The sequence below is a fragment of the Nyctibius grandis genome, chromosome 3 (genome assembly GCF_013368605.1).
Source record: "Nyctibius grandis isolate bNycGra1 chromosome 3, bNycGra1.pri, whole genome shotgun sequence".
NCBI lineage: Eukaryota > Metazoa > Chordata > Aves > Nyctibiiformes > Nyctibiidae > Nyctibius > Nyctibius grandis.
In genome coordinates this window covers 55,877,566-55,903,941 of record NC_090660.1, presented here as the reverse complement: position 1 = coordinate 55,903,941, position 26,376 = coordinate 55,877,566, and the positions used below count along the sequence as shown (strand labels likewise).

Here is a 26,376-nt window from a genome sequence, read left to right as displayed (position 1 = left end):
TCTCCTGCTCCCTCTGCTGGACTCTTTCCACTTGTACTTTTCACTTCTTAGCCTTCTGTCTCTTTTTCTTCTAACTGAAATGTATGGACAACTGAACTACATGAAATAATGCATAGTTTATTGTAGTTTTATTATGTGGTCCAAAATTATTACCTTTTTATAAAATGACCAACACACAATAAAATGAAATACTGTCAAGCAATCAAAAGAAAACATACTGTAAACACTGATTAATAAAAATTCCCAAAAGAAAAATACCCAATTAATGTCATTAACATTGTAGTAGAGGTATTTGTTGTTTAAAACCTTTTCGTTAAAATGCAGACATAGGGCTTCTGACTAAAAAAATAAATGACCTGAGTTGGAAAACAAATAGAAAACCAAAGAGATGCAGGCTCTCGCCAACTCTTCTTTTCATTACGAAATGAGAATGAAAAATAACAGATCAACAAAAAAACTCCTCTCTCAGTCCAGACAGGCTTTGCTGCAGTTCAGTGCTCAGCCCCAGGGCAGGAATGAGGAAAGACTCCACGCAGGTCAAAAGCTCTGCTGAATTCAAACAATTCTGCCTGCTGGCCCTTCGTCAACACGAGGTTCCTCAAACAGCCATGGAACGAGCTCTTGCTCGTGAGACAGTTTTGCTTCACATCAGCTGAAAAACAAATGTGAAATATGTAGAAACTATTTCCAGTGAACTGAAATAATACAAAGTTCCAGGTTATTATTCAACCACTTCCCCTCCTTCCCAAATGAGAGATAAAACCAACACCTGAGGCGCACCAAGTTCCATTCATGTTTGGATGATCTGGGACATCCCACCATGGACAGTCACTGCTGCCTTCAAGTGTAAGACATGCACCAGGATAAATTGTGCAGAATTTGCAGAAATAATTTGTCCCGGGGACAATGGGAGATAAGAGAGGAGAAAAGAGAGGAGAAAGTCACTCTGCATAGGTTTCTTCCAAGTTAAAATTGAAACTGGCAGAATATGAAGCAACAGATGAGCTGTACACAGTCATGGACTCCACTGGCAAACCAAAACATGAGGCTGGTAGAGAGTCCAACTCTTTTTTTTCCATACAACCTGTGAAACAATTCATTCCATTACTGCAGTACTCAACTAAACTGAAGAATTTCTTCTCTATGAACCCTAATCTTCACAGATGGAGCACTGAAAGAACAATTAGTATCACATTATCCTATTTAAATTAAAAAAAAAAAAGGTTCACAAGATGCTGATAAGGCTGCTTTGGTATTCAAGGAAGACCATATATTAATCAAGATCTGGTTAATTAGCATTAATTCATTTTTCATAAAGCACCAAAACCTTGTCCAACAGAAGGCTCTGTAACATTTCAAGCTATTATCCCTAACCCTTTCCAAATATTTAAAAGCTGAGTCTGCCCTTCAGACCTCATCACTCTGTTTTCACACAAATGGAAATATCTCAACTGATAAACTCTAACAGCTGTTTCAGAGACAAATGTATATGGGCATTTTATGTTATGTTTAAAAGCATAAGATGTTCAAAACCATGTGAAACCTACTCACTCTCAGTACTGATGTGTTTGTTAAAATGTATGCTTGCAAAAAGGCCAAACTCATGATGTTAGAAGTTCAATCCTCTTAATTAATACATTGTCTTGGCTCAAATTATCAACTAATGAGTTGCACAACTTAATTGAAAAGTAATTCAATTATATATTTTTTGTGTTACTATCTTTTTACATTACCATCACAGTATGATAGACAGACAGCTACTTTAGAAGGGAATTTGCACAGAACAAGGGAACTGTATGTTCATCTGCTGCAGCTTGACTTCTGCCTGCACAGTCCCTGACACAAAACGTTAGCAAAAATAAAGCAGAGAAGAGCACTACAGGAACCTTACTTAGATGAATGTGAAGGAAAGCCTTAATACGAATTTGACTCAGCAACCCAGGCAGGGACGTTGCGAAGTCTGAGAATGACTGTGAACGACCAAACCAGGTGGAGGAAATCCTTCTCAGAAACTAAGGAGCAGGTTTGTGTAGGAAAGTGATATGAGTTCAGTTGATCTTGCCAACACACTCAACAGCTAAATGCAGTCCTCCACAAAGACAGTATAAACAAATATTAATATGATGTGTTCTCAGCGACAATGTGGAAAATGGTAACTATGATAAAATGGTAACTATGATTTATAACTCAGTCATGAACTTCATAAATCAGATAGAGAGAGCCCACAAGGGAAAGAGAGAGGGAGGGAGAGCGGGCATATGTCAGGAGTCATTCTTATGAGAGTGAGAGCACGAGAGAGAGAAGGGAAAGAGAAATATTATTGTACCTACCAGGATAGCCTCCAACATAAATGGGATTATTTGTATCTGCAGATGTTGATTGGACGTAGGGATTATCAGTTTGAACCAAATTCCCATCAATTATCAGCGCAATGCGATGTTTGCTTTTGTTTGCTTGAAGTTTGTGCCATTTTCCATCACACAAACTATTTGTGCCTCTTGGTTCATATGTAGCTGTTATTCTGCCAGCTCCATTGTTGACATGGAATAAAACCTGTATAAACAGCCAGATGCCAATAAAGATATAAAGTAAGAATACATGAACTAAGTTGCCTAGATAAAAGCGCAATCATGCTGGTGCAGAGATTTCCGTTTTAATAAATGTTTGGTAATTATGCAAAGCTAATGTTTACTTTGATGGATAGAGTGTGTCCTTATTGAAGTATCTTTAAAATCTAAAAGACTTAGATCTATCCATGCAATGGTCTGTGGGGTTAGCTTGGTATACCCCACTTGGGATTTCAATGTTTTTTTACAAATACAAATCAAGCCGTTTTCTCACAGAAGCTGAGACTTCAGATCTGAAAGAAGATCCACTGTATCTAACTAAAGAGTAGAGAGCACTTGTCATTGCCAATACATGTATTGATTTATTTCATGTATTTACTTTTCAAAGCAGCAGACATTTCCTCAACTCTGTGGTGAGAATTAATATGTAGATAGTAACTGAGAAAGTATGTCCCACAGAAGCAGTGATATTTAACACTGTCTCTAGCTGGGAAGTTTTGAATAAAAAATGAGCTATTTCTGAGAAAAGGAAATACTTAAGAGCAATCAAGTATACATTTTTTATGCAGGAGATGAGTGGAGAACTATGTATTGATTGTTAAAAGGTTTAAGGAGCATAATGGCCAGTAGAAGTAGCGAGTGAGTTAATTGCTTATGAATATTGAAGAAGAGATTACAAAACATTGCTTTGTACATGCAATAATAGGTTTATCAAGGACAAGTGTAGCTCTATGGCAGAAAAAGTATTAAGCTACAAGAAAGGTATATATTTGGTCTAACATACAAGGTATGCAGTACAGGAGGTCACAGTGGCTGCTGACTAACATAAATTACACTAATGAAAAAGGCAAAAAGTTCCAGCGACTTCTACTAACATCACATTTTATCATGTGATGATGATGAGAAACCTTGAGATTGAAAGTCTGTCCCATATTAGTTCTGTGGGGATTTCGTTCGGACATTTTGCCTCCATCACATTTCACTGGTGTCTATTTAGTGCTACCCAACAGTTCTGGCCTCCCAGTTTTAAGCAAGGCTTGTAAAATCAGTGTGCCAGCACAGGGCAGCCTACCTTGCCATTTACAATCTCCAGTCCAATGGCATCAACCTTAGCACTGCTGACCCCAAGGAGAACGCCATGCACCGCTGTCGTACGAAACTCTAGTGTGATGTTCACATCAGACCGGACTTTGTAACCTTCTCTGACTGAAAAGAAGTTACAAGCTTCTAACAGAAGACTTGGACCCACGGTACAAAGTAGAATACATACATTGTCATTAAAACGCCTAAAAAACTTGTTAATTACTCTGCTGGAATACAGCCTTGTGGAACCATCTGGAAAGTAAGTTTACCAAAGTCATAATTCACATTTTATACTGAAAAAGATAAATTCCCAAATAAGTTTTATTAATTTAGATTGAATACATTCTATCTCATTTATAAGAAACAGTAAAGAGCATAAATGTAATCCTTCACATTACTTCACAAGTCCCCTATGTCTTTTGTCTCCACACCCTTTTGACAGACTTTAACGCAACATAAGGAACAGGGATATCCTTAGCTGAAGAAAGAGGTAGTTCATTTCTTTCCCAGTGCTAGAATCATTAGCTCTTTCATTTGTGGAAGACAGCCCTTTGCAGAAATGGCCACTTTTGGACGTATGGAGTAAAGGGACTCAGAAATATATATGCAGGGCATACACTCTTTGTGTGAGCAGTCCATTAATTACACACACTTCCAGCAAGACCTAGAAAGAGTATGTTTTCATTAATTCAGTAAGGTACTGTTTTCATTTAATGCACTTACCAAGAGCAGCAAAGCCACTCCCATCAAAGAAAGTACCATCCTGCACTGTTACATAGCATTTATTCACAGCAAAGATGGAGACAGGGCTCTCGTTGTCCAGTTGTTTGCCATTAATCGTCATGCTACCAATGCAGGCAGGAATACTGTGAGTCACCTAAGTATATTGAAATATAAGAGTTAATGTGTAATACAAACTTCTGCAGTGCTCTCTTAGTGATTCACCTGATGTTATTGTAAATGAAATTCTCTGAACAAAACACAGCCGGATCTAAAATATTTATGTAATTACATTTCTATTATTACATATACTTATACGAGGTTACAAATGTACATAATGTCTTAGTCAAAATAAATATTATTTAGAAATACAGTATAGACTCTCTATAACATATAGAAAAAATCATATTTGCTTGAATGTGAGCAGGGATACGCCGAACAGCTAGTGACATTCCAAACATGCTTCAGCAAATTAACAAGTAAATTAAGATTTCGTACGACATTTTGCAAATATAGATCACCAGAGTTCTATCCAGCAAAAAGATTCATTAGAATTTCTCACTATTACTATTTTCAGCAATTGCAGATTCAAAGTATTAAAATATTTGTTAGCCCCATTATCCAACTAAAAAGCATAGGTGAAGAAAGTATGCCCAGGATACTCAACAATGTTGAGAAACGTTGTTGTCATCACCGGAATCCTCCCTGAGATAATGAGCTGCACGAGGAGGAAGGCTACAAAAAAACTACCCTCTAAAAGCATGTATAAAAAGTATGTTTTAATCTCAGACAGGTAAACTCAGCCTTTCAGAGATATTTAAGGCACCTAATTCCTATTTGAATGCAATAGGACTTAGATACCAAAATGTCTGAGATTCCAGGTCATATTTTTATCTTATATTATGAAACACGGGAATTTATATTCTTTATCCATTTTTAACAGAGAAATTGATAGAAGGAAAAAAATCTTATTAAGGGCTATTGCTAAAACACAAGGATAAAAGCTCTAGCTAGTCGCTAAGCCATAGAAAGCTGGAAAGATTTATCTGGTAAAGGGTCATTACTTTCTTTGTTGTTTTTTTCCCCAAGTACTTCTTTTTTGCCCATCAGAGATAGGATACTGAATTAGATGGGTCTGATGCAGTATACTCATTCTCGTATTGCAAAATGTCAGAGACGCCCCACCACCCCAAACCTTCTTACATTCCCAAGATTCTTTGGCACGTAGTCTAAGGGCAGTCCTCCCACGTAGAGCTTCCCCTCCACATCCAAAGTGCTACCATCTCCCAGAGCACTAACTGCTACCGATTCCTGTCCATCCACAATGATTATACCTTTTCTTTTAACATATTCCGTCTTTATCTGGAAAAAAATGAGAGCATGCAAACATGAATCAGTAAGCTGAGTCAGTTACCTGACTCATTTGCCATAGAAGTAAGCAAGACAATTTTTTAGTGGTTAAATCACTCTTGACATACTGTACTGCAGCATTCTCTTGAAATTCATTGTGAGGCTGAGGCCATTTCAGAATGCAACTGCGCAGCTAAACTGCTTCCTTGCCTCCCGAAGGGCTCACAATGATTGCATGTTGTCTTGCATAAGTTTTTCAGTGTCTTAACAATCATTATTTAAAAACACTAGTTTATTGCCTTAGGATACAAGTACATCACTGAGTTTGAAGAGGGGAGTACTGTGCTGGTCTTCTGCAATTATTGTGCTGCCCACCAGCTGAGCCATCTTAGCTCTCTGAAGTGCACACTCCTGCGCTGTAATTTTATGATAGGCATTGCTGAATATGCTATGACAAAAAAATTTTCCAGTTCTATCTTGTTCTTTCATGCCCCTATGCCTTCCTTGCACAAAAGCAATTACTCACATGCAGATGGGGACTTTATTTGAAGTCAGCTAGCCATTTATTCTTCCCTGGTTACTTTTAGCCCCATGTAGAATCCTGACCAGGTTCAACATGAGGTTTCAGGAAAATTTGGGTTGGTGAGGGGATAAAATGGTACAGCAGGGTGATATGAGCAGATGGCAGAGAATGGAAAGCAGTGCTTGTTCCGGCAGCAATGCATATTAGCTTAAACTGATTGTAGAGCTACTGCAATAATCACCCCCAGCTGCGAAGTGGTGTTACTCAGCCTTAATCTCCAAAAAAAGGTTCAAGCTCATGTTTTATGTTCTGGGTAGTAAAGGTAGGTCAGCTCTCATAGGGAATCTGTTCATCTCTTAAAAAGTGGGTAGTGTGAGTATGAGTTTTACATGAGTATATTTAATTTTAAAAATGCAGCTGTAAATCCTGGAGTGTTCTTCCTTTCAGGGTAGGCAGCAGAGCTTAACTGTGGTATCTCTCTCTGAGAGAAGTTCACATTTGCTTTCTTTATGTTAGTTTTTGCTGTTTTTTCTTCGTATTTCCAAGGCACCTAGGAGAGGTGGCAGCTTTCTGTCATCAATCGCTTTGTCCCACAGAAGCCACTTCCTGGAGTTAAGGCTTCACATACAGACAAGGGACGGGAAGCTTAGCAGGATGAATATTGTCATCCTCACCTGCCTTGAGGAAAAGTAATGTGGTCAGAGCAGCTTTTAAAACTCAGGCAGACATCACAGTCATTTCTCACAAAGAAAGCCAGAGCCAGCAGCAGGTGGGTTGCTCAGAGGAATGGGGCCAACAGAGGCTGACACAGAGTCTTTGTACAGAAGGCCCTGAATGCTATGTGACACCCGAAAGCTGTAGCCGTAATTTCTCCTCCTACTCTCATTATGCCAAGTCCTCCCCCTCTGGTCTCCATGCATTCCAAATGCCTACCTTTCTCATGTTGCATCAACCAAGGAAAGGAAAGAGAGTGCTTCTCTGTTAGCACTAGTTGCTATGACATGCTCAGGTATGAAGTGGTAAGTGGGAGAAAGGAGAAACTGTGCACCCACAAACCTCTTTCACCCTGTCACACACTCAGTTGCAGGTCTTTGGTGACATAGTGCATGGAAAGCTCTGTGGAAAAAGTCAGAGTTTCTAGACCTCTCTGTTGGGTTCTTCTCTGGTGAAGATGACCATTACTACATAGTTGGTGAACTATTTTATTTCTAAATAATCGGAGGTATTTTACAGTAGTTGGATGCTGGAATTGATGCATAATTAATGAGAAGTTAAAAAGGAAATAATAATACTCAAACACAAGTTATCTGAATGGCTTCATGATCAGGTTAAAACCTGTTTGCCTTTACAACACAGAAAGCATACGGGAAAGGTAGGGAAAAACCATCCCAGTAACTCCAGGGAAGAGAAAATGAGTACAAGATTGGTGACTACCTACCGTACGCCATTTTCCATCACTGATAACAGCAGGGTGAAAAGCTACTGCTTTTCCTTTGCCTAGATCAAATAAGAAATAGAGCTGTCCCCCATGAAGCTGTAGGGCTGCAAAATCAACCTGGTTCTGGTGAGCCATGCAGTAAATCAGACCACTGGAGGCAAAGGTTCTGAGATTCAGCTGGAGAGAAAGTCTAGACAATAAAAATCCAGTGTTACTGAAAGATATTTCTTCTGCATTGATAAAAAGCTTTTCTGGAGGCAGAGAACAGCCTCAACCAATTTATCACTATGAAAGGAAATTTATTATTACAAAGGCTAGAAAAGTAGAATTTGCATTGATTCTAAGAAAGCATGACCTCTAATGTATTTCATAATAGAAATCAGTGCTGTTCCTGTCAGAGACAGAAAAAGTGCTTGTCACAGAGTGAGCTGGGCTTTAAGAGGGACAGGCTCAGCTGTTTGCAACTGCAGGCTTGCCTGTTGCCCCAAGAAAGGAACAAATTCCAGGATAATGTGATGGCATCCATTACTATCAACCAGGCTTGCTGGGATATAATGGGCAGACTTAGAACAGGGGGAGGCTTAAAAGGTAGAGGAGATGATTGAGCCATTTATTATGGAGACACTAGGTTCAGACTACATAGCATCAATCCTCTGCAGTATCCTTACGTTCAATAGTTACAACAGAAGGGCTAGAAGCAAAAAAAGGCTCTTTTCTCAATGCCTGCAGAAGCTTCCTGAGTTGAAAGAAGCATGCGCAAGTGGCTTGCAGGCTGTGTTCTGGGGATCTTGTTGGGAGCCCCTCAAACAAATAAGAGTGGCAGAGAGGCTATTGCATGTTAAGGCTCAACAGAAACCTGAAGCAAGGGCCATGTTCAGAGTTGGTAATGCAGCGATCGTTCATGAAAACCATCACTGAGCTTCTAGTAGCTCAATACAAGATAACACACTGTGCGCATGTGTGATTCAGGATATACTCACTTCTTCCTGACAGTGGACTGATTGAAGAGCAGTGTCAAGTGGCTGCCTTTGGCAAGTCCAAACTGATGGGCACCTTGAACATGATCAGGTAGTTCATCTGTTGCACAAACTACCTGTTAATGAAAGGACTTCATGAAGAAGAATAGTATCAGGTGCTGATCAGCAAGTGCTGGATGGCAATGGGCCTGTGCATAACTTTGTAAGGAGCAAAACTGAGCCACGTGATAACCACAAGTATACAGCAACATCAATTAGCCAAACTCCCAATCACTTTGAGCTATCTCTAGGGTCAAAAAGAACTAGTTCTAATGATAAAGCTATGTCTCATGGACAGCACTGGTCTTTCCTACTGAGAAATGTTTGTAGTTTGAGAAGTATTCATCCACCATTTGTCTTAACTGATAGCCTTTTTGATAACAAATGCTGGAAGACAGAGTACCATTTCAGTGTGAAAATCTTATGGACTTGGTAGAAATATTTTCCCATTTAGTGAGGATGTGTATTTTTATGATTTGAGGGGTGGAGAGCTGAGTAGAGAGTATGAGCCAAAGCTATACTTTAAGCTCTAAGAAGGACAGCTTATTTCTTTTTATAGCCACAGTTGTATGAAATGAATAAAATCCCGCTTTCTGTTGCCACAGAAAAATGATTTCAGGATGCTTTGGAAACACTTCATTATAAAGACATGCAGCTGCAGAAAGAGAGAAGTAATGCTGCCTTCTTCCTTAGGAACAGGGACTGTGTGAGAGGAAACAGGTGCTATGCAAGATGCATTCAGACACTGTGTGTCTCCGGAATGGTTTGTGCCTCCTCTTTGACACAGAGCAGAGACTGCATGTGTGTGACTAGGAAAATGTGAATGCTGAATTGCACAGCTAATGCAAATCTCAGCACAGAGCCACTTTGGCAGGGACACACTAAAGATAATAGTTACTGTCAAGTCCTTCTGCTGGGGGATTATCACTCCACTTTTTCTTTTCTTTTTTTTAGTGCTGCTGCCTGAACAATGATAAACCTAACCACATTTCCCTTCCAGAAGGCCAACAGGCTGCTACAAAGGTTTATATCAGTTTTTCTATAAGAAATAATCATTTCAAATCCACATTCATTGAACCATTCCATATCATAGAAGAAGCAAATATACTCAGTCCATACTTCAAAAATTCTCCACAAAGCTAAAATGCATCTTGCTGTTGAGTCCAACCGCTGCCCCTACACCACCCTGTCAACTAGACCATGGCACTAAGTGCCATGTCCAGTCTTTTCTTAAACACATCCAGAGATGGTGACTCCACCACCTCCCTGGGCAGCCCATTCCAATGTCTACTAACCCTTTCTGAAAAGAAATTCTTCCTAATGTCCAACCTGAACCTCCCCTGGCGAAGCTTGAGGCTGTGTCCTCTTTTCCTATCGCTAGTTGCCTGGGAGAAGAGGCCAACTCCCACTTCACTACAACCTTCCTTCAGGTAGTTGTAGACTGTAATAAGGTCACCTCTGAGCCTCCTCTTCTCCAGGCTAAACAACCCCAGCTCCCTCAGCCGTTCCTCGTAGGTCAGACCCTCCAGACCCTTCACCAGCTTGGTCGCCCTCCTCTGGACTCGCTCCAACACCTCAACATCTTTCTTGAAGTGCGGGGCCTAGAACTGAACACAGTACTCAAGATGCGGCCTCACCAGTGCCGAGTAGAAAGGGACGATCACTTCCCTAGACCGGCTGGCTACACTGTTCCTAATAGAGGCCAGGATGCCATTGGCCTTCTTGGCCACCTGGGCACACTGCTGGCTCATGTTTAGCCGGCTGTCGATCAGCACGCCCAGGTCTCTTTCCACCGGGCCGCTTTCTAACCACTCTTCCCCCAGCCTGTAGTGCTGCATGGGGTTGTTGTGGCCGAAGTGTAAGACCCAGCACTTGTTCTTGTTGAACCTCATGCTGTTGGTCTCAGTCCATCTATCTAACCTGTCCAAATCCCTCTGTAGGGCCTTCCTACCCTCCAGCAGATCAACACTCTCACCCAGCTTGGTGTCATCTGCAAATATACTGAGGGTGCACTCAATCCCTACGTCTAGATCATCTATAAAGATATTGAACAGCACCGGCCCCAGAACTGAGCCCTGGGGAACACCGCTAGTGACTGGCCGCCAGCTGGACTTTGCCCCATTCACCACCACTCTCTGGGCTCGGCCATCCAGCCAGTTTTTAACCCATTGAAGAGTCCACCCATCCAAGCTCCGGGCAGCCAGTTTGTCCAGGAGGATGCTGTGGGAGACAGTGTCGAATGCCTTACTGAAGTCTAGATAGACTACATCCACAGCCCTGCCCTCATCTACTAAGCGGGTCACTTTGTCATAGAAGGTGACCAGGTTGGTCGAGCAGGACCTGCCTTTCATGAATCCATGTTGGCTGGCCCCGATGCCCCGATTGTCCTGCATGTGCCGTGTAATGGCACTGAGGATGATCTGTTCCATCACCTTGCCTGGCACTGAGGTCAGGCTGACAGGCCTATAGTTCCCTGGATCGTCCTTCCGACCCTTCTTGTAGATGGGCGTTACGTTTGCTAATTTCCAGTCAGCTGGAACTTCTCCAGTTAACCAGGACTGCCGGTAGATAATCGAGAGTGGTTTGGCAAGTTCATTTGCCAGTTCCTTCATTACTCTAGGGTGAATCCCATCCGGGCCCATAGCCTTGTGGGTGTCCAACTGGCACAGCAGGTCACTAACCATCTCCTCCTGGATCATGGGAGGTTCACACAGCCCCCCGTCCCTAACTTCAGGCTCTGGGGGCCGAGTCTCCTGAGGACAACCGGTCTTGACATTAAAGACCGAGGCAAAGAAGGCATTGAGCACCTCTGCCTTTTCCTCATCCCCTGACACTACGCTACCCTCCTCATTCAGCAAGTGGTGGAGGCTCTCCTTGACCCTCCTTTTGCTGTTGATGTATTTGTAAAAGCTTTTTTTTGTTGTCTTTGACTGTAGCAGCCAAATCGAGCTCTAATTGAGCTTTGGCCCTTCTAATCTTCTCCCTACACGACCTGGCCACGTCCCTATAGACTCGATGATCCCTGAGGTCTCTTCCAATCTGGTTGATTCTGTGATTCTGTGAACACTTTCCCAGAAGGGGCAAGAGAGCTTTGCTGTAATACACACTTTTTTTGTATCTGTAAGAGGCCTCCAGGGAACTGGTAAAGCCTGAAGTTCAGGATGAATCTCAATGTCTTCTGCCTGTATGGCTGGTTTAGGCTTCTCTGACAAAAAGCAGCTGTCCATATCCACATGTTCGTACTCCATGGAAGTGGTGAAATACAAAAGCCTGTGTTTTAAAAAAACGACATTTTAAGAGGTGAAATCCCAAATCCCTACATTTGCCAAGCACAAGGAGAGTATTCTACAGAGTCTTTCATTAGTAACAGGAGAAAGGGAAAGAAGTGGTATGCTGGACTAAAAGATTAAGAAGTGGCAAATAATCTGTCCATAGAACAATATTAATAGACAATGTTATTGGAAAACCATTCTGTCTGTGAACGCAGATGAAACTATAGTAAAGAAAGCTGCATTTTGTGCAACGTCCCTATACATATTAAAGACATTTTTGATGCTATTTGGAAATGTAGCTGGTAATATCCATTTTCTGCCTGTTATAATACCCAGATCATCAGTATCATGCTCGTCTTGTGTTAAAAAACAGGCAAATGGACAATGTCATGAAAGAGATTACAAACTACAATTAATAATTACTATACACAGTTTTCCAAAACAGGGCAGTTACCCCGTGACTTACTCCTTGTTAAAAATAAGATTGCTGATACAGCCATGAAAGGAGCCAGCCATTTTTAGCCCTAAGATGCCCTCTCCTTCTGGAATGCCACCAGCGTACAAGTTGGAAATATTCATGGGGCTCATTTCTGCTGATGAACCAAGCCTCAATTCTGCAGGATTACTTTCATCCACCTGTACAGTTATGATCCTGAAAAAGACAAAGTAGGGAAAACATTCAACAAGGGCCTTAGACATTAATTTTCAAATTAAAAACATTCCTTTCAGCCTCAAAAATGTCCTGTTCTAAGAAACAAAGATTCCATCACTTTGATGATCCTTTCAATGACTTAAAACTAGAAGACCTTCTTCTTTAGATAATTTTTAACATGGAAAGTTTTGTCAAATATCTTTCTAAATTATTTTGATAGCTGTACTTTTTTCTAATACTATTTAGTATACTTCAGTCAAATGCCCCAAGCTGTCTAGAGATTTTGAGAGCTTTTGACTACAACTTCATCAGCAGCTGCATGCTGTATACAATTACCATGTAAATCAGAATACCTACATTAACAGCAGAAAAACATAGCCCTGATTATTCCACCTAATAAGCTAGCAAAGGCAGTTCCTCAGAGAGCGCAGTGAACCGACAACAGCACACAATAATTAAACAGGTAGTACTGTTCGAAGTCATATGTACCTCTTATTCCGGATTAGGATGATAGAGTGTTCTTGTCCATCACTGTATGTTCCATTAGCAGACTGAAGAACTACTTTTCTAGTACTTGCTCTATCTCCAGCATTAACATGCACTGCAAGCTGACCACCAATCAACATGATGGAAAAGAAGGGCTGTGGATTTAATCAGAAGATTAATTTTTAACTATAACTCAATTTCCTGTCACTCATTCAGTGTTTAAATAGAATATACTTTGGAAAAATTTACCTCCAGCTTTGTTGTAAACAAACTTAAATGAAACTCAGACTAGTAGGTATATATTGGTACCTCTCAGAGTGCAAAACCTTCTAATAGAAAACATGAAAGCTGGAAATTTCTCTGGTCACGATAAAATTCAGGTTTAAATGCAGAAGTCTTTCTATACCACCATGACCCTACTCTTCCCCTTAGAGGAAGGAAATAAGAAGGAGCAGGTATTCCTACTAAGACTTTGTCCTTGGATTCCAGAAGCTCTAAAACAGTTCGCCAGATATGAGATAGCTGTTCATCTCAAATCCTTCAACTACTTCTGACTAACAGAAGTGGAAAGTTAATACTGTGTGCATTTCATGTGCAGTTTTCCTCCTTGTTGCAAAAGCATTGTGGGTCCTAGTAACTGTAATAGGTCTCTGCTAACTGATCCTTCACCTCTCCTCTGCTACAATGAATATCCTCTGTTCCCCACCTAGCCTCTGTATTTGGGCCTTCCCAAGCCGAATAAATTTTTCTTTCTCATTCTTTGCAAGTTACAGTCATAAAAACCTGACTTGACATTACAAAATAAAAATGGCAAAAACAAAACAAAACAATCTTTGTTTTCAGTACTTGCCAAATGTGCTTGTCTACGTCGTCGCTTTTCCAGTCCCCTGCTGAGTCCAGCAAGGATGATGCCACTGCTGTTCTTTGTAGCAAAAGTTGCCATTAGTTCCGATTCTGGGCTTAAGGACTTAGGCACCAATTCAATATATCCGTTGTTCAAGATGTTTACACTACGAATAGGCTATTTTATGAAGAAGAGAAATAATTATTGACTTTATCCCTACATAGCACCCAGTAAGAAAAAAAAATTTAAGTATATATTAGATTATTTTAGGATTTTTCAAGATAAACCCATTTCTACTCACTAAATTCTTTCACAAACATTACTATTCATTGTTCAATAACAATAATGAACAGGTCACAAAGCCTAAAAGTCTCCTACCTCCAATACACAGCCTTTTCTTACTCCATATGAATTTCTAAGCAAGTCAAAGGTTGAACGGGATATTTCCAGATTCTTGATGCATCCCACATACATTCTACTATTAAGACCTTTCCTGAAACACAAAACAAGGCTTTTTTTCCAAGGAGTAGCATTTGGAATCGCCTGGGAGAAAAGATTAAGTTCTCTTCAATAAGAAAAAGAGATCAGTGTGTAGTGCTGTGTTGCCAGGCCAGGTCATTTTCCAAAACTTTAAGGTGAATCTTCAGATGAAATGTAATGGCTTTTGTGTGAGAAAGTAACTAGCTCTCTACTACCTAGCAATTCTTTTTCATTTCTTAAGTCTGGAGAATGCCTAATTTGGTTCCAGGTTTAAGTCAGAGAAATCTAAGGCTGTCCTGCCATAATGCCTTACAGGCTACTATGCCAGCTAAGATTAACAAGTCTGCACCTCTGCACAGAGACCAAGATTGTCCTGGAATTTACCTTATTGTCAAGAGCATGCAGACAGTTTAATTAGATTTTCTTTTGCCATGTTTATCCTTTCAAAGTGAAGCCACTGGAAGAAATGTGACTTTACAAGTTCAGCAGGGATGTGCAATACAAAAAGCATAAACTAGAGACATGCTATAAAATATATATTTGTAATGTTTTTTATTGATCTGTTCACAATTGTTTCTGCTCTGTTCCAAGTTTCAAAACTGAATTACAAGAATTCCTTTCTGAAGTAGAACTTCTATCCTGAAGCACAGTTTTGTCCATAAATGCCAGCTAGAAAACACAAGGCTCACACAGGTAGAGATCAAAGGTGCATCATTCCAGGCAGCAGTGCTGAACACTTGCCACAGCCTGACACAAAGGGCAGGCGGCTGCTGTGGCAGCTGCTGTCATGGAAATCACCCATGGAGGGGAAAAACTGAAACTTGTCTATGATCTGAACTGCAGTGTCAGACCTACTGGTGAAAAGCACCATATTAGGGTTCGAAGGCAAAGGACAGATAATTCTGTGGTATACATGGCCATAAACAAGACCAGACTTCACTGATTTTCACTAATTTCAGTGGAGATAGCACAGTTTGTTAAAGTCTTTCCCTCTACTTACAAGATTCTTAGCAAAGAGGGAAAAAGCAAGAGGACACTTTACCTCAGTGTCCTTGATCTTGGCAGCCCACCAATGAAGACTGGGTCCTTATCAGAGCGGTTCAGGTCTGAGGCAACCCCAGGGGACTCTCCTTGCTTGGTTTCTTTATAATTAAGGTTATATGCATCCATGACTGCCAAAATTCCTGCAAAGAAAAGAGAGTAAAGATCTGGAGAAGGACACAAATACACATTCTTCCATTTTAGCAACCTTGTCTCTAATAAAGGAAAATGTATTCATTGACTCAAACATGTATGGACAATTTTATTTTTAGAATGAGTAATTTATTGTACTTCCAGCTATTCTGTTAATCTCATTCATTCTTCTCTGACAAAACCAAACCTGGGGAAGCCTACAGGAAAAAATATATATGTTATAGTTATTAACACATATTACTTGTCATGCATTACTTCCCAAACTTAGGCCCCAAATACTGTTGTACTAGGTACTATTAAAATGCAGAACAGAAACGTGATCCCTGATATACAGACTTAGAAAACGATCTTTCACTCTTTAAAGACTATTGATATGTTTTGTCTGGCAGCTTTTGCACTACTTGCTCTTTATAAGATGTGCCAAACCAAGCACAAGATTTACACTGCTATTCTTTAAAAGCAAAGTAACACAGGTGTGGCTGCTAAAGAAACTGCACTGGAAATGATCAGATTTGGTTGCAGCAATGTTTCCTGTGGCTATCTTATATATTTGTATTTGTAAATGTGCAGACACCTGCTTTTTTCAGTCTGTAGCCTACCTTGTTTCTTGTTCCGACTGAATGAAATTTTATACCATGTTCCATTGTTGTAACGATTTTCTGTTATAAGAGCAAGAGGTCCTGAACCTAGATCAACAGTCAGTCGCACTTTGCCATCAACAAGCTCAAGGGACAAGAAATCTCTCTAGAAGGAAAAAAAAAAACCACAAAACCCCAAACAAACAACAGATTAAATTCCTGGAAATAAAGCCTTCCAAAAGGATGTAATGTTGGCAGGTTTTGGCTACTGTGTGAAAAAGGTTTGGTAACTCTTGTGTCTAGTCTATTTGCTAGGCTCAAGACACTTATCTTTGCTATGTTTAGGAAAATTAAGTTACATGTACCTCAAAAGGATGCCTTTTTGTTTTGTTTTGTTGTTGTTCTTACTTAAATGCATCATCAGACTTTATTACTCAGCAGAGGAAGGTTTAAATAACAAACGTCACATTTGCTTTTTTTTGGATGAAGTTGAGAGTAATTTCATTTGACTATTAGCTTAATGATCAAACACTACAATGTTCTTTCTGCAAGAAGCAAAGAGCTTCTTCACACAGTGAAAAAAGACTTGCTGAATTGTATGAAAAGTACCCCCTCCGCACTGCCAAACTTGTCAGATATCATTGTGCAATGTACTCAGGCAGCGAGTACATGACAAAGCAAATGAATAATGCAGTGACTCTGAAACAATCTGTATCTAAATAAAGCTTTGTCCTCCTTTAGGAAAAGAAAATCTCCAGCTAAGTATGCGGTAAACTGCATGACGTGATAATGAAGGTCTGGAGATGGGTCTAGGTTATATTGCTGTTGCAGGGAGTTTTATTTAATTTATTTCAGTTTACTGAATTTCCATCTTAAGGACTTAATTTAATATGCCTATTCAATAATATATTGTCCTTCTGCAAGCTCAGTTCCAAAAGATTTTACATTCTGCAAAGGTTCCTCCAATCAAACAAAACTAGTTTGCTGTCCCTACTGTTTCTTTTTCTTGCTTTTAGTTAAATAATCATTAATTTCAGTCTAAAATTAAAACAAATGATGGAGAATTCGTTTCATTGCTTAATTTTGCCCTTAGTATATCTGAATATTTGCTCTAAAGAGTTATCTCCAGGGTTCCTGTCTTTACTCCTTTGGCTTATGATGTTGATCACGGGTGATAATCTATACAAAGATAACTTATTTTAATATACACAAGCTGAAAAATAACAAAGAAGAAAGCAAGAAACCATCAAGTGATCTAAACATAGTTTGATATCTTAAGAATCTGATCCATGTTCTTACAGTGCCATTTGAAGCAAGATACAGAAGAAGCCCATTAGGTGAAAAGGTACTGAAAAATATTATTATCTGAGTCACTGTTGAGCGGAGTGCCTTCTCCACAACTGAGTATCCACTGCCATCAAAATGGAATGAAGTATCCTCATCCTGTGGGCTACAGAAATAGAAAACAGAGCTAAAAACGTTAACTGAAGATTTGTGTTTTTCCACTCATTTTTATATAAAATATAAGAAAAGTTAGATCAGTCGGTGTAGCCCCTAGGCAGTACGATTAGCAAGTGCAGAAAGAGATTTGAATCTTGATGTTATGAATAACTGAAGGATTCCAGCCAAAGGCCACCTTCATTATAGAATCTCACAATACATGATTTAGCCATGAGGAAGATACAAGATAAAAAATGTTCTTTCCTGCTGTATGAAAAAAATCCAACAATTTCTTAAGGGAAAAAATAATTGTTACAACATACACCCTCTTACTTAAAACATATCATCTATTTATCGAAATGCTTTGCATAATTGCACTCAGAATAAATGTTCTATTAGCCCCTTTCCCTGCAATATAATACTTGTGAAAAATATCTCATACAATCAAGCAGCACCCTCTGCTGTTTTTACATGAAACATTCTGCAAAAGAGAATATGGTCAAGCATATTTCTTTTCAATTCCTTAAACATAAAAATAGTACAGTCTGCAATCCCCTTTCACAACGATTAGAAGAACAGTAGCAAGCTCAGTGGCTACAGTTTTGCTGTGGGTATTTTTTATAGGAGTGCTTTACACTGTTTCTTATCCTAGGAAAGAATAAATCTGTCTTGCTGGAAATTACTGGAAAGCAAACATTCCAAATTAGTTTGCTTCACTGGCAGTCCCTACTTTCAATGCACAAAATAGACCACAGCAACAGAACTCCTCTGAAAAAGTGATTAATAAGTGATAAAATTCAGTACAATGAAATCATTTGACACCACTGGCACATTCAGATTAGTGTGTTCAGAACTGTAAGTTAATGATCAATGAAACACTGCAATTTCTCCGAGTTCATTATTTTTAGCTAACACAGAAATATATATTACAAATGTAAATCACTCTAAATCTGTTACAAAAAAAAAAGCGAGACAAAATACCTTCCAAAACAGCCATTGCACTTGCCCTCTCTTTCCATGTAGTTCCAAAGACCGATAGATTTGCCATTCAGGGATGTCTCTCCCATACACCCTTTAAAATGGGTCACCTTCACAGCAGGCGATTTCTAGAAGACAAGAAATACTTCATAAATACAATTAAAGTTAAGTACTCTGAAAATTATGAAGCCAATTTTCTTGGTTGTTTTTGTTGAACTTTAACTTTGTTAGATATAAATCATAATAAAAGAACATGTTTTAGCGTAACTATTAACAATTATCATTAAATCATAATAGATTAGTTTTGCAGCAAGTAAAAAAGTAAAATAACTATGTCCTTGACCTACTTGCATGCCTCATGGCATGAATAACAATGGCAAACTAAAAGAAGCCATGGAAGAAGGAAACTAAAACCAAAATCATTGCATAATGTCTATGCATCATGCACGCACACATAGCCTGTCCTGGTTAACACTTTATAAAAAGACTTCCAGGGAAAATTAACTTCAGGATACTATCATAGAATGGTTTTGGTTGGAAGGGATCTTAAAGATCATCTAGTTCCAACCCCCCTGACACAGGCAGGGACACCTTTCCACTAGACCAGGTTGCTCAAAGCCTCATGCAACCTGGCCTTAAACACTGCCAAGGAGAGGGCAGCCACAGCATCTCTGGGCAACCTGTCCCAGTGTCTCATCACCCTCACAGTAAAGAATTTCTTCCTAATATCTAATCTAAATCTACCCTCTTTCAGTTTAAAACCGTTCCCCCTTGTCCTATCACTACATGCCCTTGTGAAAAGCCCCTCTCCCGCTTTCCTGTAGGCCCCCTTCAGGTACTGGAAGGCTGATAGAAGGTCTCCCCGGAGCCTTCTCTTCTCCAGGCTGAACAACCCCAACTCTCTCAGCCTGTCTTCATAGAAGAGGTGCTCCAGCCCCCTGATCATCTTCGTGGCCCTCCTCTGGACTCGTTCCAACAGCTCCATGTCAACTAGAACATCATTATAGCATCACAGAATCACATCTTTGCTTTATGTTCAGAGTACCTGGCATTTCTTGATGAAGTAACCAATTCACGCAATTATTTCTAAGTCAAAAGTACATCGCAAACATGATAAAAAACATTTTACGGAATGCTGATCTCAGAATTAAACCTTGATTTGCCCTCCAAGTCCTCCGATAAACATTAGGGTTGATTTGTTCACATCCAATACGCTGGCTGTCCCTGGAGAGGCTGCAGATTTAGATGAAGGCTTCCGATTGGAGTTCACTTCCTCTATGCTGACTGTACCTGTTTTTCCAAACCTGCCAAGTACAAATACTAATAAATAGTTTTAGAAATCACCAGGCTTAATCGACACATGCTATTGGTTTCTCTTTTTAAGGAAAAGAAAAATCTTGTCACTGCAAAACTCAGAAGATTGTTTGTGTTATTTATGCCAAGTTCACTCACTAAGTAGCTGGACAATTCAGCTACAAATCAGCTACAATACTACAATTCAGCCATCTCATTGAAAAAATAATAATAATCAATTTTCCTATCCAACATTTATGCCATTCTCATTTTATTTACCTGGTTGCATGTATTCTGTGCCATTTGTTGTTGTCAATTTGAAAATCAGGGTATTCCACTCTGGTTGATCCAGAGCCCAAATCCCAAAGAAGAGCTACCTTACCACGTCGCATCTCCACCGCAAGGAAGTCTGTCTGAAAAACAGCAGGGCTTATTCTAAAACATGGCTTCGAACATGTAGTTTTTGTTTTGTGTATTTTAACATGTAACACGGAGAAAGTCTTTCCAGATTCATGTCCCTACATCCCATATTACAGGAGCTGACTTTTAGCAAAATCAGGCCCAGTAACTTTTTACACATTTTTACTTTTAATGAAACAAAAAACCTCAGCTTATATACAAGTAGGTGAACTTTTTCTTTACAGATATATAAAAACATGTGATCTACACACACATGTAGATACATAGAAATATGCACTTCTGAGTGTATGTGAAGTGACCTACCAGTCTGTGAAAAAGTACTATCACATGACACCATGCCACGAGGAGCTAATAGCTGTGCAATTATTAGGATTACGAAGGAAAGGAAGAGGAGGGCAATGTGACAGTGAGCCATCATGCTCATTTTCAAGTGGGTGGATGCACCATGCTCATGAGGGCCAAATTCAAGTACTTTCTCTGTGATATCAGGCAAATCACTTGCTATACCCCAGCATGCTATATGAAAGCATCGCATAGAGTGTTGCACTCCATGAGGTTAATGCACAGCATGGGAAATGAAGGGGGAGTTTCATGACATGGCCAAGAGGCAACGCCAAGGAATCAGGTGCTTTTATTCTCTACCTTTGAGGATCTCTGGAATCATCTAAGGCACAAGAATATTTCCACTCCTAGTGAACATACTTGTCTTCAAGGGGCCTCACTTGGGTACTTAGTTTGTAGTCAAGTAGGAAAAATGGTCATTTAAAACATTTGACTGCCATCACCTTCAGTAAATGTATGTCAGAAACTTACCTTTCCATTGCTACCCAGGTAGAAAAGGAGGTTATCTGGTTCAGCAGTTTTCACATTGAGTGTTAAGGTGTTGTAATTCGTAGATGAAATTTGGGGTTGGTAGGCACGAATGCAATCTCTGTCTGCTGATACTGCAACTTTAATCTGGGAGGGAAAGGAGGAAACGGAATCTAAACAAGTCTCAGTGTACACAGGACATATTTCTGGAATATGTACTTAGCTTTTGACCAACAAATGCAAGCCATTTGGTGAGATACTTTCATGTAATCTAAGTATTGCTACCTGGGTTAGATCTTAGCAATCTCCTAGGTATCACTTGACAAAGAAATTCACAAACAGAAAAGAATTAAATCTGTCATAATTCACTCATTCAATTAGGAGATTTGAAGCCAGTAAATTAAACTATTCAAATACCTCAGAAAATAACAGTAAATCTTGGGTCAGAAGCCCATACATCAGTAAAAGCCACTGTAATAATATCAGAAAATAAAGATACAGAAATTCAAAACCTTTTTTTTTTTAAAAAAAAGGAAACAATTTCCAGTTATGTGGAGGGAAAATTTTTTTTAAAAAATGTAAAAGGCGGACAGTATGCAATAATTCTGGTTATTTCAAAGTTTTACAACACAGTTTACATGATGATTGTTCAAAAAATATATTTGTGAATGTATTACAAGTTAAACTTTTAAGATTAAACAGAGAAATTCATACTACTGTTGTCATACCACTAACTCCTTTGAACACTGACTGGTATGCAGACAGGACATCGATTCAAGCTAAATGCAGCCAAACTCCAAGCAGCTTGGTAGCGTAATGACAGAAAACCCATTTTAACAACAGAAAAGCCTTTACCTACATCAACTTCATTGAATATGCCTGTAACAACTAAATACATAAAGGACACGTGTCTATGCATATGAACACAGATATATAAAGTTTCCCCCCTCTAGTAAAAGGTTACAAAACAACAGAACAAACTCTCAAAATTGGAAAAGGGGATTTTGCTAATACTTCTTTTCACCCTGCCAGGAACCTCTGTGGTTTATGACACTTCAGAAAATACCACTCCCTCTTTTCTGCAGTGGATTCATTAAGCTTCAGTAGACTGTGACAGAGAAGCAATAACCATATAATTAAGAGCATTTACAGAAAGAACTGAAAGCCTTTTATTTTTTAAAACAAAACCTCCCTAAACCTTACAGTAACCTACCGATACTAAAGCCAAAGGCATACCAAAAATTACTCAGTGCAAAGTCATCTTCATATTCTCCTTACAGTTTAATGAGGTCTATAGTTCATTTTTGTTGTCTTTAAGGGGGGAGCAGAGATTTAAAAAGAAGTATATTATTTGCCTTAAAGTATTCGGGACACACGGCAGTTTCTTGCAAAGAAGAACATATGGACATGGCAGGGCATAGACGGCAAATTTATTGATAGAATCAACACTCTTGTTAAAAAATTTGTAATGATACTTGATGTTATACAGAGGCACCCCACATCATTCTCTAAAATAAGCTTAGAAATTAACACCTTGTCTTAAAAAAATGGCAGCACCATCCCCTCACTTGTCTCTTTCTCACCAAAATATCTGTCATTGCTTTCTGACATTCTGTATTTCACTATTTTTATAGGAAACAAAAGAAAATAGTAAATAAATTACTGCCTTGCTCTTCTGACAAACTCACAAATGCAATAGGAAACTTGAAGCTAAAACTATAAAATGTACCAACAGCCCTGCCAGTACGCTTTTAGCATCAGTCAGTGCTCTTGGACTTCAGCAAGACCCTGGAACAACCAGGTACTTCGACAGTAAATTTTAGGCTCTTTATCTCAAAGAACTTCCCTGCTAAAAGTGAAAGTGAAGCCAGTTAAAGTCTCAGATGATGGAACTTACAGATGCTGCCTGCTTGCGGGCCTGGCTGATGAGCTCTTTAATTTCAGACAGGTTTCTGTTCAGGTTCTCCTCTAGCATTTTCAAAGGTTTCAGTCTATCTAATAAAAGACTTGCTTGTGCTTCGACTTCTTTAACTTGTTTTTCAGCTATGATTGCTGCCAAAATATAAATGAAATGTTGAGTCAGGTTGAAAGAGAAATGTACTGTTCATTGCTAAAATACTTAGCCAAGGTGGCCTGTTTCTGAGCACTTTGTTTTCAGCAATTTTAAACATCACTAAGGAATATGCATACTTGAAGGTATCCCATGTGACTCCTCTAGAGGTCTTTTAAAAAGTTAGCATATTTTTATTGAATTAGGAAGAAACGTTCAGTCCATCAGACTCATATTTAATGTCTATTAAAACTGAATATTAGTACTGCTTCTGCAAGCAGTGACATTTCTGAAGAGCAATGAATCAGCAAACTTACCAGCTTTTGACGAATCAATTATAAGTTCACTAGTTTTCCTCAATGTGTCATTAACTTGGGACAATGTAGAAGAAGTATTCAGCAGCTTTTGATTGAAATCCCGAAAGTGACTTAAACCCACCACAGCACTGGTGTTTGCAGACACAGCCAGCTCCTTCACCTCTAGCATGTATTTCCTTGTATCTGAAATACAGTTCCCAGGTTAAAAAAAAAAAATCACAGCTTTCATACATGCTTGGGAGTAATAAATGCCTGGCTTCATAACAACACAGTTACAAACATAGTCAAAACACTAGAAATGCTATCAGTTACATTCCTTTCATAGTAAGAGTTATATTTTTGTTTGTATTCTTCAGTCTGTGAGGGGAGCTCCAAGCCAAGACCTACTGTGATCTAACTTTGCTTAACTGTTGAATGTGACACGGTTTACAGAGTGGAAAGTTTATCTTCTGTGAAACTGGAGTGCCAGAAGGCTGGTGCAACTCCTCCTGCCCAGTTATTAAGTTGGAAAATGACCATGGCTACAGCCCTGTACAAAAAACACAGTAAATGCTCCCAAGCTGGTGATACAGATATGGGTATAGCTATAGATGTAGTTACATTTGTTCATACACACACACAGAGGCATATAATTATAAAATATATTACAAACATCCGTAAATAACAGAATTTGCAGCAGTTTTAATTAAGGTTCATCAGTTTAGATTTTCAAGTTTTTTGATCAAAAGACTTGATTAATTCAAGTTCTGAATTCTAGGAAAAATATTTTATTTTTCATGACCAGCTCTGAATACAACACAGACACAGAGTGTAGTGATGGGGAACTTGATTCTGCCTATCCCAACTGGAAGATTACATGAATATAGAGTTTAAGTTCCCTGAAAGAGTGTTGGCACCCAGAGTCACCAGTCTGAGATTTATGTTTTGAATCCTACAGAAAGCCAGTGAGGCAGAAGGTCTATTACACCCTTTGCTTTGGGCTACAATCACTTACATAGTGAGTGCACCAATCCCAATCTCGGCCTGCCCCTTACACCCCCTGTACCCGGAAGAGTGGGAAGATGCTGCAGCTGGCACAAAAGGCCTGATTTAGGTCTGCAGGGATCCTTCTTCACCACCAGTATCCTATACAGAGGGCAACACCACCATGAATCTCTGCCCAGATAACAAAAAAGAGAAAACTTCAAGAAATGTAACGACAAAACTGAAATCAAACAACGTTAAGCTGTGAGTTAAGGAGGACTGTCCTATGATTTTAATAATGCCTTAATTTTCAATGCGTAGCTTTATGTCAGATAGATAGCATCTTGCAATTAATACCCAGTGTAACTTTATCACTACTATCACCCTTTAGTGTGAGTTAAGAGACTGAGTTTTAAAATGGGTCTTTTAAACCTTTTGACTTAGGAGTTCTAATCTGGACATACAGTACAACCCAACAACCCAGGCAGGAGGCCTTTATGAGTGGTTTTCTACCTTAAAAAAAAAAAACAATATTAAGGTTGGCAAAGTATTTCAGACCCTCTTATTCACAACTTCAAAGACATTTTCTCTATTAGTTTCCATGAACTCTATGTCTTGCCTTTACCCAAAATAATTACATTTTTTTTTAAAAAAAAAGGCAATTCTTTTCTTTTGGAATAGCACAGAAAAAATATTTTAATTGGTTAAAGACAGTCAGCATTTACAACAAGAAAACATTTAGATGCAGATAATAAGATCCACAGCACAGCATAAACAATTTTGAACGAAGCTATCAAAAGAAAGCAAAAACTCACAGTTCGATATATGTTTCTCTCCATGTGGGATTAAATATTCTAGGACTTCACTCTCTTCTCATCAGTGTAATTGTATTGCTTTCAGAGCCCCTCCTGATTTACAGCCGTGTGAAATGGGAATAAGACTACAGATCTTATATGATAACCCAGTTATGTTTCACAGTTTACTAAAAAAATGGAAAATATTTCTCATAAGGTAGGAGGCTAAATGAGTCTCCAGTATAGTTTATTGCTAGGTGTCTGCAATCACACAATGAACAGGATTTTATTATGATTGTACTAGATGGTTCTGTAATAAGGAAAATGTCAATATAAATTTCACTTACCATTAGGCAATGCTCTTAGTGTCAACAGGGAATCATTAAGCTGGTTGACAATTTTATTAGTACTTTCCTGAGTCTTCTCTACCTTTTTGTTCAACCCATTCAATCCAAATAAAAGGCCTGTTGGAAGAAATAACTGTGATTTTTCTATGCATAAACAAATACCACACAACCCACACAAACCTTATGTATAGGGATAACAAGTGTTCACTTATTTAATCAATGGAACTTTTTTGGGTTTTTTTCAACAGAAAGAGAATTTTACAAACAGGAATGCAAAATGAATGCAGTACGCACAGATAAGCTCCTGTGGGCACTATTTCATTCAAGGTTATCCTTTTTGGCCAATTCTATCAGACTGGATTGGTAGAAACAGTCAGGAAAATGCTATAAATTAAAACGATTCCATGATTGTGAACCCTTGTAATTTTTATGATGCTCTTCACTTTTTGTGACATCTTACAGGAGCCATTCAAAGAAGTGTTTTTCTTTTATTTATTTGTGATCTGATTGCAGAATCCTCTCACTAAAATTAAAAGTATGTGCAACAGAAGGAACAAAAAGGGTATGTATTCTGTCCATCTAAATTACATAAAAAGTATACATATTTGTAAAGCCACTGACTTTAAAAGCAAAGACCATTTTACAGTTACAATTTCTCTCTGTGAAACATTCACTTTCTGTCCAATTTTGTCCAAAATTTCCCTTAGGGCCAGCCTCTGCTCCTACACAAAGTCTGTGTTCAAAATGCTTTTTTGAACTTC

At 39.0% G+C, this 26,376-nt stretch overlaps 1 protein-coding gene across 1 annotated transcript in view; it reads right to left on the bottom strand.

Annotated features, from left to right (window-relative positions):
- Positions 1-491: 491 nt before the first annotated feature.
- Positions 492-26,376, bottom strand: part of LAMA1 (laminin subunit alpha 1) — a 90,008-nt gene continuing 64,123 nt past the window's right edge. Inside the window, exons 42-63 of the mRNA XM_068397192.1 lie at positions 25,616-25,748; positions 23,512-23,694; positions 23,042-23,196; positions 21,148-21,291; positions 20,194-20,327; positions 19,775-19,925; positions 18,625-18,749; positions 17,503-17,653; positions 16,225-16,369; positions 15,474-15,615; positions 14,330-14,444; positions 13,958-14,128; positions 13,111-13,262; positions 12,436-12,621; positions 11,805-11,967; positions 8,662-8,774; positions 7,682-7,871; positions 5,574-5,732; positions 4,374-4,527; positions 3,640-3,773; positions 2,331-2,553; positions 492-652 (exon numbers count right to left, since the gene is read on the bottom strand). Coding sequence (XP_068253293.1) covers positions 492-652; positions 2,331-2,553; positions 3,640-3,773; positions 4,374-4,527; positions 5,574-5,732; positions 7,682-7,871; positions 8,662-8,774; positions 11,805-11,967; positions 12,436-12,621; positions 13,111-13,262; positions 13,958-14,128; positions 14,330-14,444; positions 15,474-15,615; positions 16,225-16,369; positions 17,503-17,653; positions 18,625-18,749; positions 19,775-19,925; positions 20,194-20,327; positions 21,148-21,291; positions 23,042-23,196; positions 23,512-23,694; positions 25,616-25,748 — 3,384 coding nt within the window. The remainder of the gene's footprint in view (positions 653-2,330; positions 2,554-3,639; positions 3,774-4,373; positions 4,528-5,573; positions 5,733-7,681; positions 7,872-8,661; positions 8,775-11,804; positions 11,968-12,435; positions 12,622-13,110; positions 13,263-13,957; positions 14,129-14,329; positions 14,445-15,473; positions 15,616-16,224; positions 16,370-17,502; positions 17,654-18,624; positions 18,750-19,774; positions 19,926-20,193; positions 20,328-21,147; positions 21,292-23,041; positions 23,197-23,511; positions 23,695-25,615; positions 25,749-26,376) is intronic.